We start from the raw sequence: 16,038 nt of genomic DNA on the forward strand, positions 1-16,038 counted from the left end.
GTAAGACATGAATAGACATGTCTATTTGTTAATTAATAATTAATATTATAATAAATATAACCATTGTTATTTATTATTATTATATTAATTTATAATTAATATATAACCATAGTTCTATACATTATTACTATATTAATTTATCTCATATAATAATACACATATATATCTCATAGGTTTATCCAAATGAAGCTATCACACATTAACAGTAACCCTAACCCTAACTTTCTGTAATTGTGGTTCTAGAGGAAATTTTAGGGCAAATTATAAAGAGTCCATTACAGCAACTCGATCCAAGACCAAGCAAAGGGCTGTGCTAAGAAGCAATGGATAGTTAGTGTGACAAAATGTAGCTTTGTTGAAACTTCTATATGGTTTCCTCAATCTTAACTTCAATGGTGCATCTTAAGGTAACCTTAGCTTGGCTAGGACTAGATTGGGTTGGTCTCTTCCCTTGGATAAGAGCAACTATTGATGGAAATCAATTATTGGTAGTGATCTAAGGTCTGCATAAGGGATCTTATCAGAATTTAAATAAAAAATGCTTCTCAAATGAGGTGATGGAATTGAGTAAATCTTTTGATGGAATCTTCTTCTCATATTGCTACTGAGAAACCAACTTGGTGGTGAACTTTCCCGCCAATGCAAGAGTTGATCAAGAGCCCTTCTTGGCCCTTATTAGTGAGTGAGTAAAATGTAGGTCGGTCTTAGACAACATTTTGGTTTTTATATGTCAATTTAATTGTCATCTTGGACCTTCTCCCTTGTACTGCATAGCATAGGTATGATAGAGGAACTCTTTTCCCTAGTTTTTCTTTTGTGTGAAAACCATTTGATTTCAACTAGAGGAAGGGTTAGTAGCTTAGGTAAAAGTTGATCAAGGAGCAATGTGGAAAAAGCCAGAAGCTTTGAAATCGTGTTGGTACACTTCTGGGACTGATTGTAAATAATTTTTTTCAATATCAACATTTTTTATCACACTCCATGATCCATCATCAAGATGAGAGAGTTGAGAGGATGCAAAAAGAATTGACTGTGGAAAAGAAATTCAAGGGTAGCGAATCCTTCAATTTTGATTTATACATGGTTGTGGTTAATGTAATGTTCAGCCACTCCTGTGGGTGTTTAGAAGTATTTAGCACCTTTTAATGTTGCCCACTTGGGAGAAGGTAGAGTATTGCATTGGATGAAGCAGGTGGAAATATTTTTGGGGGTTTAAGTGCAGGCCCTTCCTCACCAATGGGTGAGGAAGTACAAAACTGGTCTTATTGATCTAGATGGTTTGGGTGTGCATACTATTGGGGTGTTGGTGGTTGGGGAATCTCTATATGGGTTGGATGCTACCCGTTTGTTGGATAAATTTAGAAAGTGGCAATTGTTGATCTATATGGTTTGGGTGTGGATATTACTGGGGTGTTGATGGTTGGGGAATCCCTCTGTAGATTAGAGACTACCCCTTTGTTGGATGCATCACTAATCATGTTTTTGTAGCCATTAGCTTTAGCCTCAGTGGGTGGTGACCTTTCTATCATTGTATTTTGGTTGGCTTGGCCTTTGGTTTTTTATTGTATTGTATGATGGTCACTATAGCTGTATATATATTTGTTTTATGTTTTACAGGCAAGGACCCCTGTGATACGTCACTAATTAATTTTAAAAAGCTGTCTATATGCTTAAATACAAAAAATCAATGTAAGACAAAAAAATCATTAATTGTGTAAGAGAAGTAAAACCTTCTAAGAGTTTCATTGAAAGAATCTGAATAAATTGACTTCTAAATCACTGACCTTCCATTCCAGGAAAATTCTACTGATCTGACAGTTGCACCAACATGTGCTCTTTTAATTGAATGTTGCACTTGCATTTTTTGCACTTCTATTATACATATATCCCCGTCAACACTTCCTCTATGCACATAATTGTTAAAAAGTGATCAGTGTACATTCATTTCAAATTTGTATAAAAATCAAAGCTACTCCATAGCTTTGGCTTCACATTTTCTCTTAATAAAAATAAATCTAAATGCTGCGAAGTAAACTGTACAATATTTTTTCTCTTAGACAAGAACAAATTACATGATTTATTGCAAAAGAAGTTATGGTGTATCTAGAGTACAAAAGCTGGCTTGGCTGGCCTCCATGAAAATTTGTGTTGAAAGAATTTATTAAACTGATATGGCATTAGTTGTGCATATTGTAACTTATGATACACAGTAAGTATATGGCAAACACACTCTGCAATTTTACAATGAAAATGAGTTTCAAATGCATTTCCTTCATATCTATCATGGGTAGTACTTCTTAACTGATCATGAGATGGATTTTCTCCCAAATGTTTTACACAAAATGAGGCATACTTTATTGAATAATATGTGAGACAATAGCCATCTCGAGTAGACAGAAATAATAAAATTGCAATTGTATCAACAATTAGCCAAAACAGGTCAACGTGGGCAGAGGAAGATTATGAATGCATTTGAGAATCTCATTTTGGGCCGGTTTTTGTTTGTGACAAGAGCTATGTTATCAATTTCTCCCTGCTGCCTTCTGGATCTGGGTACAATCTGCTCTAGAGTCAGATCTTAGTGAGATCTTGGTCTAGTGTAAGCTGTGTGAACCCCAACATACCCACATTGAAGCCTGTGAAGTTTCTGAGAACCTTGAATGCATCAATATATATATTTTTGGATTCATAGAAATATCTGTTTCCCCAAAAGGAAGACTGTTGGGCACAAATTTTGCTTACTACAGTCTTTATCCTCCTAATCATACATTGGCCTCCCATTCACATGTTTCCCTCTTGCTCACACATCTGATTTGCCAATTTATTCATAAGATCATCACAAAAAAGGTCCATGAAGGGGAGTTTACAGCCAAAAAGGGTCCAGTTCGCATGCAATATTGGACAGAATTGGAAAAGACAGTTTTGTCTACTTAAAGTTCTAGAAATCTAGTCGGGTTCCATTTCAGTCAATAGAGAGTGCTAGTCTGAGTGAAAGTCAAAAATTCATTTGTTTATTTAAATCTTATTTATTTATGTAGTTTAAAATACTATGGGAGATCATGATACTAAAACATTAAAATATAAATTTTATTTGTTCACTTAGTATTGTAAATTTTAGTTATGATTTATTTAATTATGATTAATTATTAATTTTATTTATCATGTAAAGGTTTATAATGAAGCTGTAGTTTCTAGATTTGATTGTGTGAGTTTCTAGTTTTTACCCATCAACATTTCAGATCACACTCCATGATCTGCCATCAGAAAAATATGAAGCAAGAGAGCAAAAGAAAACATTGATGTGTAAAAAACTCTCACACAATCTACAGCTTCATTATTATGAATTGTGGAATTCTAATTGCTTTAAAAGGTTTATAAAATTAAGAAACATGTATATTTTTGTTATTAATTTACAAGATTGTAATAGGTACATATTATAAATTTTATATGCTTTTGTATGGACATTTCCAAAATGAACCCAGACCCTAAATTTTTGGGGACAAAAGAACTGAAAAAGATCAAATGTTTATGGAAGAGACAGACAAAAACAGCATCATCGAAAAATTGACCTTGCACTAGTTTTTCCTTGTGACAAGAGAGAATTAATAATTTAATAGCATTTATGCCACGAAATCATCTAGCTAGAAAGATTTGAATAAACATACAAAGCCAGTTAATTAGTCTCTCCCTAATCAAAGATCTTTGAGATGGAATGGAAACCTGGGTTAAGATTATGTTGGGTTGCAATGCCCTATTCAATAATTCCATAGTTATTTTAAATGTGCAAAAAACAACCGCATATGAATTTAAACAACTAAGACAAAGTGTTAGCATTTAACTTTTCAAGGAGAGAGAACCATAACAAATAAAATTAGAACTGCTCAGAATTGGTTAATTGAGTAGCTGATGGTACTAAGCTAGGACTTTTTTTGGAACTAACTTGCAAATCTGATGCTGTGAAAGACTTCAGAAAATCAAAGTTGCTTATTAGAGAAATTATGCAATAAGCAGCACATCAAAATTTATGAATTCTTTAAGCATAAGAATAGTGTAACCAAAACTCTATACTACAAAATAGATGAATTACAAGCTGTAGCAAATTTTGTATCATGCAAAGCTAACTGGAGAATCCTATTTTAATGAATCAACTCTCTGAAAGGTTTCTTGCCTACAGCTACTAAAGTAGGGAATGATTTACAATTACATAAGATGCAATTATAGATAACCTGAAAACCCATGTGGGTTTATATTTTAATTATATGAATAAGCTTTCTATGATGCAATTAGTATGAGTAAACAAATGCTTCTAGGATGATGCTTTCCACAATCCTTAATTGATGGAACATAATAGACGTATTGTAAAATATGGAAAAAAACTCTCACCTACAACAAAGGGAAAAAAAATCAAGTACCATGGCCCCATTCTCCCATGAAATTGTTTTTTTTTTATGATAGGATAAAATAGAATGAGACAGAACAGATTAATCCAATGGAGCTCTCTTGTGAGAATATCAAGGCATGGTGGTCCAAACTATAGGACTTAGTAACTTTATGTCCAAGAAGTAGTTCACAATGCAGTTGGTTCCGAAAGATACCATAACTTCCAATCAATCACAATTTTGGTAATATTCCACTTTCCTTTAAGTGATTCCAAACTTTCAAAACTTCAAAATTTTAAGTCTATTATTCAAGTCTTTCCTATTATCTTGTTTTCATCCTTTCCAGTTATTGTTGTTCAGATTTTTGGTAAGATTCCTGCCTATGTATATTAATGGTTTGCTGACTTAAGATATAATTCTTACATAGCAAGAAACTTTCCATTTCGACTGATGCCAAATGCTGAGATCGGTTTGTCAAAAAACTTCTTCTGTCCTAGTTTCTTCCATGTAGCCATATTCCAAACTGCAATACTTGATTTGCCACCTGAATTGGAATATAATTACCCATTGAAGTTTGAAATTTATATATATATACCATAGAATGCAAATGTAAAGCGAGAATTGTAAATTTCCGATGTCTGGTGAGAAAAAATACCTCTTGTCACAGTGCAAAAAAGGAAAGGCTTAGTTCCATCTTGAGAAAATCTACAATAGTCAATGCTATCACCCTGTAGTTCATTCATAAACCCAATGTAGCACAATTGACAATCAGGATACTGCTATTCCTTTGTAATGGAGCAATTATTATTTAAGCCCATTCAAATTCTACCTGATCACGTGTTAAAGTAGCTATTGGTACAGTCTTTGTGATATCCCAAACTCTTGCAGGGCCAGCATTGGACGTTGAAACCAAAAAAGCAGAGTCCAAGCTGAAATGAATAAAATATTATGTAGCTTAGAAAAGTAATGAAGAAATACAAAAAAATTCATAGATGATAAGCATCTCAATTCCAAAAGATTCTACCTGAAATCTAAGTCTTTGAATGAACTCTGAGCTTTTGGTTCATCCAGTAAAAGCTGCATGCTTGGCCATTCAAAAACACGAAGGTGCCCATCCTGGAAAACAGATGTACTTAGAAAACAATCATTCAAGATAGTTTATTGTAATTGATGATCAAATAGCAGACATTGATAATATCTAACTATGCAAAATAACAAAGATGCCTTGCCTCTCCTCCAGCTGCCAACTTGCATCCATCAACACTAAATGTGAGGCAGTTCTGAGGCCCTACCCCTAAAAGAGGAGAGAGAACTTTATCTGATACCTTCAGTTTTGATTTTAAATCATCCAGTTCAAAGTACCTGCAGGTACAGTCATATTTTTGTATTTATTGGGACTTTTCCTGCAAGGCCTGACATGCTAATGTAAATGAACAAAATTAATGCTAAAATTAATTTCAGTACTTCCACAAGTATAACAATTCGCATCAACTAACAGTGAATCTAGAATCACAAAATATATGAAGAAAATGAACCAAAAAATATATTGCTACAGAACTCCATCTGTCATTCAGCCTCCTAAGGGGCACAGGAATATCCACCATATTAGCCTCAATTGGGCATGTAAGTATCCGCCATATCGGCCTCAATTGAGTACAGAAGTATATCCGCCATATCAACCTCCTATTGAACTTGAATAGACCACTCAGCTACTTGCTCTCGTATGCCCACACTCCCCTTCATGACAGAATGGTAGATTGGATGAAGCTTCTAAGAACCATTTCATCTACTTTATTATGCATCTGCCAAATTAGAACAAGTGCACTAATGTATATATAACATGAGCAATATAATATTTCTTAATAATGGCAACAGTCAGACATAATGCATTATGTGAATATCTCATACCACACTGTTGAGAGAGATATCTAAGCTGCTGGTCGATACATTTATCTTGGATGGTTTACATATATATATATATATATATATATATATATATATATATATATATATATATATATATATATATATTGAGAAACTCTTTTCAATGCTTATGATGGTATTTCTGCAATTCCATGCATTTGGGGAATAACAAGCAAGTATTTGGCTGTACTCTGATTGTCCCTGGTGTTCATTTAATTATTTCTGATGTATTTGTATTTCTTCCCCTGCTTTTTGACACCTAAACATATATTTATTAATTTTTACGCTGTATATATAAATTTAGAATCTGTCCTTTATTGGTTTGATACCTGAGATAAGATTGAATGCTTATTTTATTTCATTCTCTTATATTTCTGCTCCATACATCTGTAGATGCATATATAGTATTGTTAAGTACCAGAATTTGCACCCGGTATTGAACTGAATGAGTTCAGTAATTCTGGTATAACATGGGAATCACTTCGATGTGGGACATGCAATTGAAGTGAGACCTCTGGTTTCTAGGCCTGTTCCTATCAGATGCTCCACTTAAAACTTGAAAACTTATGAGGGAAAAGGATAGAAAGATAAAGGAAAACAAAAACTAAATCTATGGTGTTGCACCTAAAGTTCAAATCAGTTATTCAAAGAACTTTTACACTTGAAAACCATGAAACAATTTTAAAACTCACACAATTTGCCTAACACATGCATGCACATAAATATTTAACAGAAAGGTTGAAATGGCTATTTGCTCAGTAAAGGAAAAAGAAAATTTTCACAATAGAGTACATGTAACATCTGCTCACACAACCTACAACCTGTGCCATACATTCACCACAAAATAGGTACAAAAGTGAGACAAAACTTGAAAGGAAAATGAAGCTTTCACTAACAGTTTAATCAAATCACACTAACACAACTCTGCAAAATGACTAAAAGATGCATGCAAAAACATAAACTGAGTTACAGATTCATGCAAAAATATGCCCAAAGGATAGAGAAAAATCACTAAAAGCCCAAAATGCATAAGAGAGAACCCCCCAAAATGAGTTTGCTAAACTCCTTAAGTACAAACTCGAACTCCACCTCTATGGTCGAATGCTAGAAAAAAGGCTCCAAAAATGGAGTCTACAAGCCATGAAAGGAGGATATTTGTTTTGAAAAAGTCCTTCCATGTAATGTCCCCGTTTTTTGGAGGAGTTAAATTATTTATAAAGTTATCAATAAAAATATATTACAAGATAACTTTATATTTAATTAACTCAATAAAGTGATATTTTATAAAATCATTAAATAAATCAATCTTCTAGAGGTTGCTGGAAGAAGCGATGAATAAATAAAAAGGAGGCCGACCTATCGAGAAAAAAATAAATAAATAAGCATTGAGGGCTCATTGCCTATCATTGAGATTTATTATTGATTTTTGCTTATGTGCGTTGTGGAGCCTAGGGTTTCTGCAAATAGTCACAATTGGCCATTGAGAACGAAAACTCTCAATTGGTACGCAATTTGGAGGGCGTGAAAGATCACCTGAATTATTGCAGCTGTGGGAAGGATATTTCAGTCCTTTCATCTTCGGCATTCAGTCTCCACCATTTGATCAATCCAGTGGCCTATTGGTACGGGTCATTACAGTGGTATCAGAGCGGTTTCCTGCCAGCCTGATAGGGTTACCCAGCCACCATTTAATTTAGTTTACAAAGGAACCAACATAACTAAGAATATGGCTGAGAGACATTCTCCAAGCCCATCCAGAAGTGTGCGAGATGATGAGACTTTACAGCAATAGGAGAGGCTTCTACAGTCAATAGAGGCAACTACACAAGCAATGATAGTTATGATGCAACATTTGATTGGGGAAAATACGAGAAATAATCATGATCGGGATGACAGAAGCATAGCAGGATCACAACATAGGACACGGTCTGGAACAACTGATAGACTGTAGTATCCTGGTCCGGATTTTTCCAACGTTTCTCTATGAACAATATGTCTTGCACCCAATTTCTTGTTTTCCCCTTTTTAAGTGACCCTTAGAGTATGAATTTGGTTAACAAATAACCAACAATACGGATGAAAGATAATATTCCAGAAAGATACTTGTTCAAACTCATTAAATAACACCTTCAGGAAAATACCCGCATGCAGATGAAAATACGAGCAGCATAGTAAACCCAAACTTTCACCACTAAGTTTGTCTTCCAAAATGATATTAAAGATGCAAGCATAAGAAAATACATCACAAATCGAAGCATTGAACCACCAACCTAACAAACGGTAGCATGTTTGCCTTATACAGAAACAGAATAATATCCAGTAACTTCCAACAATTCTTAAGACGTTATTGTATTATGCAACAGCAATACAATAACCAGCAACTAAAATTCAATCTTATACACAGAAGTTACAGTCAGATTGGAAAAACAAGGAAAGAACCTGTAAGCTCGATGAGACACCTGAATTGATATCTCCCCTGACAATGGGTTTTCGTCCACTGTCTACCTGCACGAGGGGCTACGTCCTCACACCGGCTGAAAGCTGAAGCTTTCTGAAAACTCTCCAAGAGAGATCTAGAAATCTGAATATGAAATCAAGCATGTCCAACAATGAGCAACTTTCTCCTTTTTAAAACAAAACCCTGACTCTTCAGCTCCTCTCTGGTTACGTCTTTTTCCCTAGTGGCCCTTCAACTTCTACAAAGCATTTCGTCTTGTTCCTCCTTGTCCCCTTTGTCCTCAATATAACATTAAATCGACCCTTTTAATATTTTGAGCCCAAGTCTCAAAGTCAATTTAATATTGCATGAAATAAGACTTCAATATTTTCTAATGTTCCAAAGGGAACATTACAAATCTCCCCTCCTTAAAATTGCTTGTCCTCAAGCAATTCGTACCAGGATCCCATACGAGTCTGCAGGCAGCCCTGAAATCCAAACTGAAAATAATGTTGGCCAAACTGCGAAGCCAGATGTCTCCCTGCAATCTATCAATCAACCGAATCCCTGGATCCCATATAATTCTCTGAAAAAACTCAGCACCTACACCTGTAAATTGCTCAACATTGATCAATACCATGATCACAATAAAATCCTCATCCAACCAAAGATACAACCAGCCAACACTTGGATCCTCGATCAACCAATACATTGTGGCAAACCTGTCGCCACCTGGATCCCAAAACAATCGAATCCCACATCCATTCGCTATATAGAGGTAAAAATACCTGGTAGTGTCTATAACACAACATCTCTCTATAGCTTCCGCTAAACTCCCATGGATGTGATAACCAACCAAACCATCATGCCAACTGATACCATAGTCATCCTGTAACCATGTATCCATAAGAGAACCTTGTGACATAGAAGTAGCAAACCATGTTGGATACATATCAGCATGATGTACAACTGCCAGCTTTCCTTGCAAGTAATCCCCCACAAACAACTGAGTCGGACACTTGCAGCCGCTAATCCCATCTTCCGAAGATGGTGAACACCCATCCCACAAAGGATGATATAATTTTGTAACCAAGCTAGAACTAACTACTACCTCCGAAGATATCGCCAAGGGAGTAGTATCACTAGCAAGAACCGTGCCAACTACCGACTTACCAACATCACACATGATCTCTGATACAACATCCCTAGTCTCCATGCCATCAGTAGTAGAGACCACCACCATGTCAAGCATACCACAACAAACTACTGCAGCACCCAACTCAATTGAACCTGACCCCAGTGGAAGAGAGCCCGATATGCCAATGCTAGTATCAAGGATGGATGCATCCCCATCTCCACTGTCTCTGACAATCTCAACCATGGACATCCTCGGATCAGCAGACACCACACCTCGTGATGGTATAGAATCTGGTAAAGACTGTAGTCGTTCCAACTCTATGGTCACCTCAGCCAGATGCAATTGTGACTCCTCGAAAGCCAACTGTGTACTATCAAGAATCTTAGAAGTCACCACGAGCTGCTGAGTAAGCTCACTCACCACTGCATCCGCTTGGATGTCATCAATGCCAATACAATCCAAGGACTCATCTGTAATCACTGACAACTCAGATGTGCCTGAATCATCATAAGCCCACTGCATTCTGAGTGGTCGACTGGAAATGCACACAACTCCCAACACGGATGTATAGAAACTAATACCAACATCAGACAAGCTGTTGAAACACGAAAGAACAACACCGTGCAATCTTCTAATCAAATCTATGATAACACCCAAACAATCACTGTTACCAAAGAGTGATAACAATCTCCAGTCATCTGAATCCCAAATACCAATATAACAATCCCAAGTCCATATCCGTAAACTAGAATCAGCTGGTAACTCGAGCAAACTCCTCACCCGAGTGATATGACTACTACCAACTAGCTCCATATACCTGTCTGATACTGTCCCTGAATCCTGGGTATGAATGCAAGGTGTACTTTCACAATTATCAATAACCACATGTGATCCGCCTGCTATAGAAAATTGAGTATCAGGTGTGCAAAAAAAAACTAAACTCAATTCCACGCCACGCTCGTCCACATGTCTCCTCGAGTCCTGTAATGCCAATGGAGTTCTCCCCAAAGAAACTCGAGTGTCCTCAAGCTCGTGAGAAAGCTTGTCAACTTCCTTCTCCTTTCTCCTCAAGGTATCTGAATAGACTCTGGCAAGGCTAAGAAGATGGTCACGGTCTGATAGCAGATGTAAATAACTCAACTTCATCATTCCCATTCCTTCCCTAATAGCCTGTAAGTCAACATAAGAAGACTTTGCCTGAATTCCCTTCTGTCTTCCCTGTAACTGAACTATCTGGATGTGATCCTCTATCATATCTCGCATCCTGTCATGGTGCGATAATGAAGTCATAATACTGTCTATGTCCACCTTCAGCTGGCTAGACCAATCATGTGAAGTATTTCCAGCCTCGACCTCATGTGACGAAGCATCCAAATGTGCCTGGCGCTCCCTCTCAGCAAAGTCATGAATACTCAATGTTTGTTCTTTTCTGCCAAGTAACTCACCATCGTGCACAACAACATCCTCATAATCATCATCCGAACTCACTATGTTGTAGTCATTGCCTGTTATAATCAAACCATCCTGAGTACCTGTGACACCACCCTCTAGCAACTTGTATACAACTGTCTCAACTTGAGTATCAAGTTGACCGTTACTATCAATCTGCGTAATACCCTTCACCACTTCCTCCTGCGACTGAGTAGGAGCTGAATCTTCTACCTGGCTACTGATCTGTTTTCCAAACTCCTCATGCGAGTTCCTAGTAACTGTATCAGTCGATCTCTTGTTATCTGTCCTACGAGACGACCTGCATATAAATCTCGTCAACTTATCCATGGTAGCTGGATCAGCCAACTTGTCATTCAACTCACGGTTTATTTTGACCATATCATCAACTGCTTTCTTGATTTCAACCCAACTGTCTGAATGATTACTTTTTTTTGCTGCTCTGTGGTTCCTCTTTCAAGAAGGTAGGCCGTGTAGGACGGTTAACTGACCATGAATTGTACCTCTTCCTGTCCATTCTGCAATCAATACTGTGCAAATTCCTGTAGCAGATATATATATATATATTTATATTTCTTGATCACTGTGATAAATTGTTCTCAGAATTTGACAGAGTTTACAAATGCTGATATAAATGTACGGTGATAACCTAAACAAATTATTCACTGACTTCACTCAAGTCTGTTTCCAGTTTGAGACCTGTTCCAAATGACACGCATTGATATTCTGGGCGTGATTATCTGCCATCTCCAACTTTATTCTAACATTCAATGACCTGTTTACTAGCGTGGGAAGGGACCCAGCACTGGTTCAACACCCTTGACCCCAACTGTAATAAACTGCACAACTTCCTACAGGAGTTTTGATTAACTCAATGATGTTTTACCCTAAGATCTGGCAATTTTTGTCATAAAGTTATGTAGATAATTTTATCAAACAGTTTGCAGACTCCTGTACTAACTCCAGTTCTTTCAATGTATCTTAACATCGCACAATAATAGATTCAACATATAAGAAGCATTTCATCAAATAGTTATTTAACGTTATCAGATGCTTCTACAGCATGAGATTTCAAATGCTGGCTAGAACATAACACAATGCTGTTTTGAGAACCCTGTCAGCAATTTGTAACCCGCAGAATTTCCCTTCACTGATTACGCCTCACGACCCGTCCAGGAGTAATGACTGTTAAACTGGGCTATGTATTTAATTCCCGTGAAGGACTAGTACACTAAACGTTAGTCTGAGCTTCAAATCCGACTGTGCTCGCAATGCAAGTCTGCTACAAGGATTCCGAAAACAACACGTCTTGCAACCGTTATACCACCAACACACCTTCATCCGGTTACCTCGACCCACTGCTTGAAACAATGTGATTTCCCAAACGTGCAACTGCTGTAGGAGAACAACGGTTTATCCTCCAATGGTGTCCTTGGTTGGAAATTAGATAGAATACTCCCAGCTTTAGAAAAAGCTTCATGCATGCACGACAGGTTGCATCAATGTTATTCCCTTGCCAAGTCAGAAATTCGTTTCATCTCATTCCCACCTAAAAGCATTCGCAGAGACAACTGTCCAGGATAATTTCCGTAAAGACGACATTTGTTCATACAGTACCTGAATTAATGCCTCCATGCTCCCTTTGACACCCGTAACTCCTTACCCTATGCTGTGTAACGTCCTTCGACTGCTCGTTGCAAATACCCCTATTCTAGGTGGCAATTATTCCTGCGCCGTAACGCTCTAGAAATCCTTGCAATCGATTTATGCTAATTTCTTCTAATTAAACGCTTGACGAACTTGCAAATTTAATATTCCCGCTAATTTGATCTGTTCCTGCCGCGTGTTGCGAATAGGAGAACAGTCGGATATGACCCTCAAATTTTTGCTGCGGTGTCTCTACGTCCTGCACCACCAGCTCGCATGCGAACATATGTGTTTTAACTCCTAATGAAAAAGCAACGGCCGCTATAATGCAGACTTGGTCCCGAAAACCGTCGGACCTGGGTGTGAGGTATCTCCACGAACGGTGAGTTACTGATGTCCTTACTTGCCTTCGTGGACGACCAGGGAACCCGAAACCGACTTCAACCAAGAAATATACTGGTCGACGGCTGAACAGTCACCTGGTAGTGGTTTCGCAGGGTGGTTTTGTGACTGTTACAACATGGGATGCGCCTAGTCACGTGCGGGAATAACCCCAGAAATGGTCGCTTCGTATTTAATAACACCCTACAGACGACCGTCACAGATTCTGCTCGAAATTCCAAAGTTTATATTTCACAATGTATTCTATGGTTCTGAATCTTAACGTGCTCGCTGTATTTATCTCCCAGGGCCCTCTGATATGGATTTATAAATTTTGAACACGTTCACCTTCCGTTATCGTAACTTTCTCAGACGTGTCATCTTGGCTTCCTGCAACCTTCTCTATAGCGGTTCTTTCCTCATTAAAGATTGCATCTCAGATTCTACTTGACACCACGAAAACACTCGCAAAAGCAAACTTGCAGCGATGCTTCCCAGGGAGGTGATAAGTTGATATATTCGCACACTACAACTTCACCCTCAGCTTGTTCACTACATCCACTTCTTAGAATTGACCTTCTCAGAAAACTTCATGCACGCTATTGTTCTGTAGAAAACTGTTTCACCAGGTAGTCTAAAACAAGACTCTCCCCCACTAATCTGAGCTTCTCTTTCAGAGCATGAGGATAGTGTGGTTGGGCTAGATTCTGCACAGCCAGCAGCCGAGCCAACTCTGAATTGACAATTCTTTTATTAATTTTTGAAAGATCGACCACTTTTAGTAGCCTCCAAAACACCCTTCAATCTCTTAGACCTCTTATTCCACCACCTCTTACTTGTCAGTTTTCCTGTGGGAATATATAAGTGCAGAAACATAATCTCCTGTAGTTCTAAACATGAGAATCCGAATATGTGCCCCTGTCAATTGTTTTCCCGTGGAAGAACTCTTTGTCACAGGTAAAGCCATTCCCCTATCTTGTAACGCTTCAAATATTTCCTCCCATAAATCCTTAAATTTGTCTTATTTATAACTTCACAGGCTGGCAGGAAGACCAGCTCTGATACCACTGTAGTATCCTGGTCCGGATTTTTCCAACGTTTCTCTATGAACAATATGTCTTGCACCCAATTTCTTGTTTTCCCCTTTTTAAGTGACCCTTAGAGTATGAATTTGGTTAACAAATAACCAACAATACGGATGAAAGATAATATTCCAGAAAGATACTTGTTCAAACTCATTAAATAACACCTTCAGGAAAATACCCGCATGCAAATGAAAATACGAGCAGCATAGTAAACCCAAACTTTCACCACTAAGTTTGTCTTCCAAAATGATATTAAAGATGCAAGCATAAGAAAATACATCACAAATCGAAGCATTGAACCACCAACCTAACAAACGGTAGCATGTTTGCCTTATACAGAAACAGAATAATATCCAGTAACTTCCAACAATTCTTAAGACGTTATTGTATTATGCAACAGCAATACAATAACCAGCAACTAAAATTCAATCTTATACACAGAAGTTACAGTCAGATTGGAAAAACAAGGAAAGAACATGTAAGCTCGATGAGACACCTGAATTGATATCTCCCCTGACAATGGGTTTTCGTCCACTGTCTACCTGCACGAGGGGCTACGTCCTCACACCGGCTGAAAGCTGAAGCTTTCTGAAAACTCTCCAAGAGAGATCTAGAAATCTGAATATGAAATCAAGCATGTCCAACAATGAGCAACTTTCTCCTTTTTAAAACAAAACCCTGACTCTTCAGCTCCTCTCTGGTTACGTCTTTTTCCCTAGTGGCCCTTCAACTTCTACAAAGCATTTCGTCTTGTTCCTCCTTGTCCCCTTTGTCCTCAATATAACATTAAATCGACCCTTTTAATATTTTGAGCCCAAGTCTCAAAGTCAATTTAATATTGCATGAAATAAGACTTCAATATTTTCTAATGTTTCAAAGGGAACATTACATAGACCCACACATCCTACATTTAGAGAAGAAACTCCAGCACGCACACCTGATGCTATGGTAACAGATATTGTAGATGAACTCCGACAAGCAAGGAATGAGTGGGATTCATTACCAGAATATGTACAGGATGGATGTCCAATGGACATTTGACAGGTACCTGAACTATAGAGCTGCCAGGCAGAAGCAAGTAGATAAACACAGTGAGTTGCAACAGGTCACCAACAAGTTGGTATTACCCAAATTTGATGGCAGTGGAAAAATGACTGCTCGTGCTTGGATTCATAAGGTGGATACTTTCCTATCTCTGAAGACTATGACAAAAATTGAAGCACTCAAGTATGCCACTTTACACTTAGATGGGGCAGCACATGATTGGTGGACACATGGCATGATCACATTGCAACACAATTAGGTAACCACTTATCAAGAGTTTGTGAATAGATTGATAGAAAGGTTTGATAAAAAAAATCTTGAAGTTTATTTCCGGGAGTTAGCCCAGTTGAGACAGTCAGGAGGCTTAGAACAATTTATCAATGACTTCCAGAAGCTTGCAGTGATGGTGCCTGACATTTCAGAAAGGAGGCTAGTCATTTTATTCACAGAGGGATTAACCGACCCACTTAAGGGGTGGGTAAAGGCCTTTGATCCTCCTACATTACAGGAACCCATGAAGAAAGCCCGCAGTATGGAACTTGCAGCTCCAGTAAA

The 16,038-nt window shown here is 37.6% G+C and overlaps 1 protein-coding gene across 1 annotated transcript in view; it reads right to left on the reverse strand.

The window, feature by feature from the left end:
* PHF1 (phosphate transporter traffic facilitator1) overlaps nt 1–16,038 on the reverse strand; it is a 100,580-nt gene that overhangs the window by 55,090 nt on the left and 29,452 nt on the right. The window contains exons 3-8 of the mRNA XM_089793046.1: nt 5,609–5,741; nt 5,404–5,495; nt 5,209–5,308; nt 5,035–5,107; nt 4,803–4,923; nt 1,785–1,904 (exon numbers count right to left, since the gene is read on the reverse strand). Of these exons, the coding sequence (XP_089649172.1) occupies nt 1,785–1,904; nt 4,803–4,923; nt 5,035–5,107; nt 5,209–5,308; nt 5,404–5,495; nt 5,609–5,741 (639 nt within the window). The remainder of the gene's footprint in view (nt 1–1,784; nt 1,905–4,802; nt 4,924–5,034; nt 5,108–5,208; nt 5,309–5,403; nt 5,496–5,608; nt 5,742–16,038) is intronic.

This window comes from Cupressus sempervirens, chromosome 7 (genome assembly GCF_028749045.1).
Source record: "Cupressus sempervirens isolate cs-2001-9-10 chromosome 7, ASM2874904v1, whole genome shotgun sequence".
In the NCBI taxonomy this organism is placed as follows: Eukaryota; Viridiplantae; Streptophyta; class Pinopsida; order Cupressales; family Cupressaceae; genus Cupressus; species Cupressus sempervirens.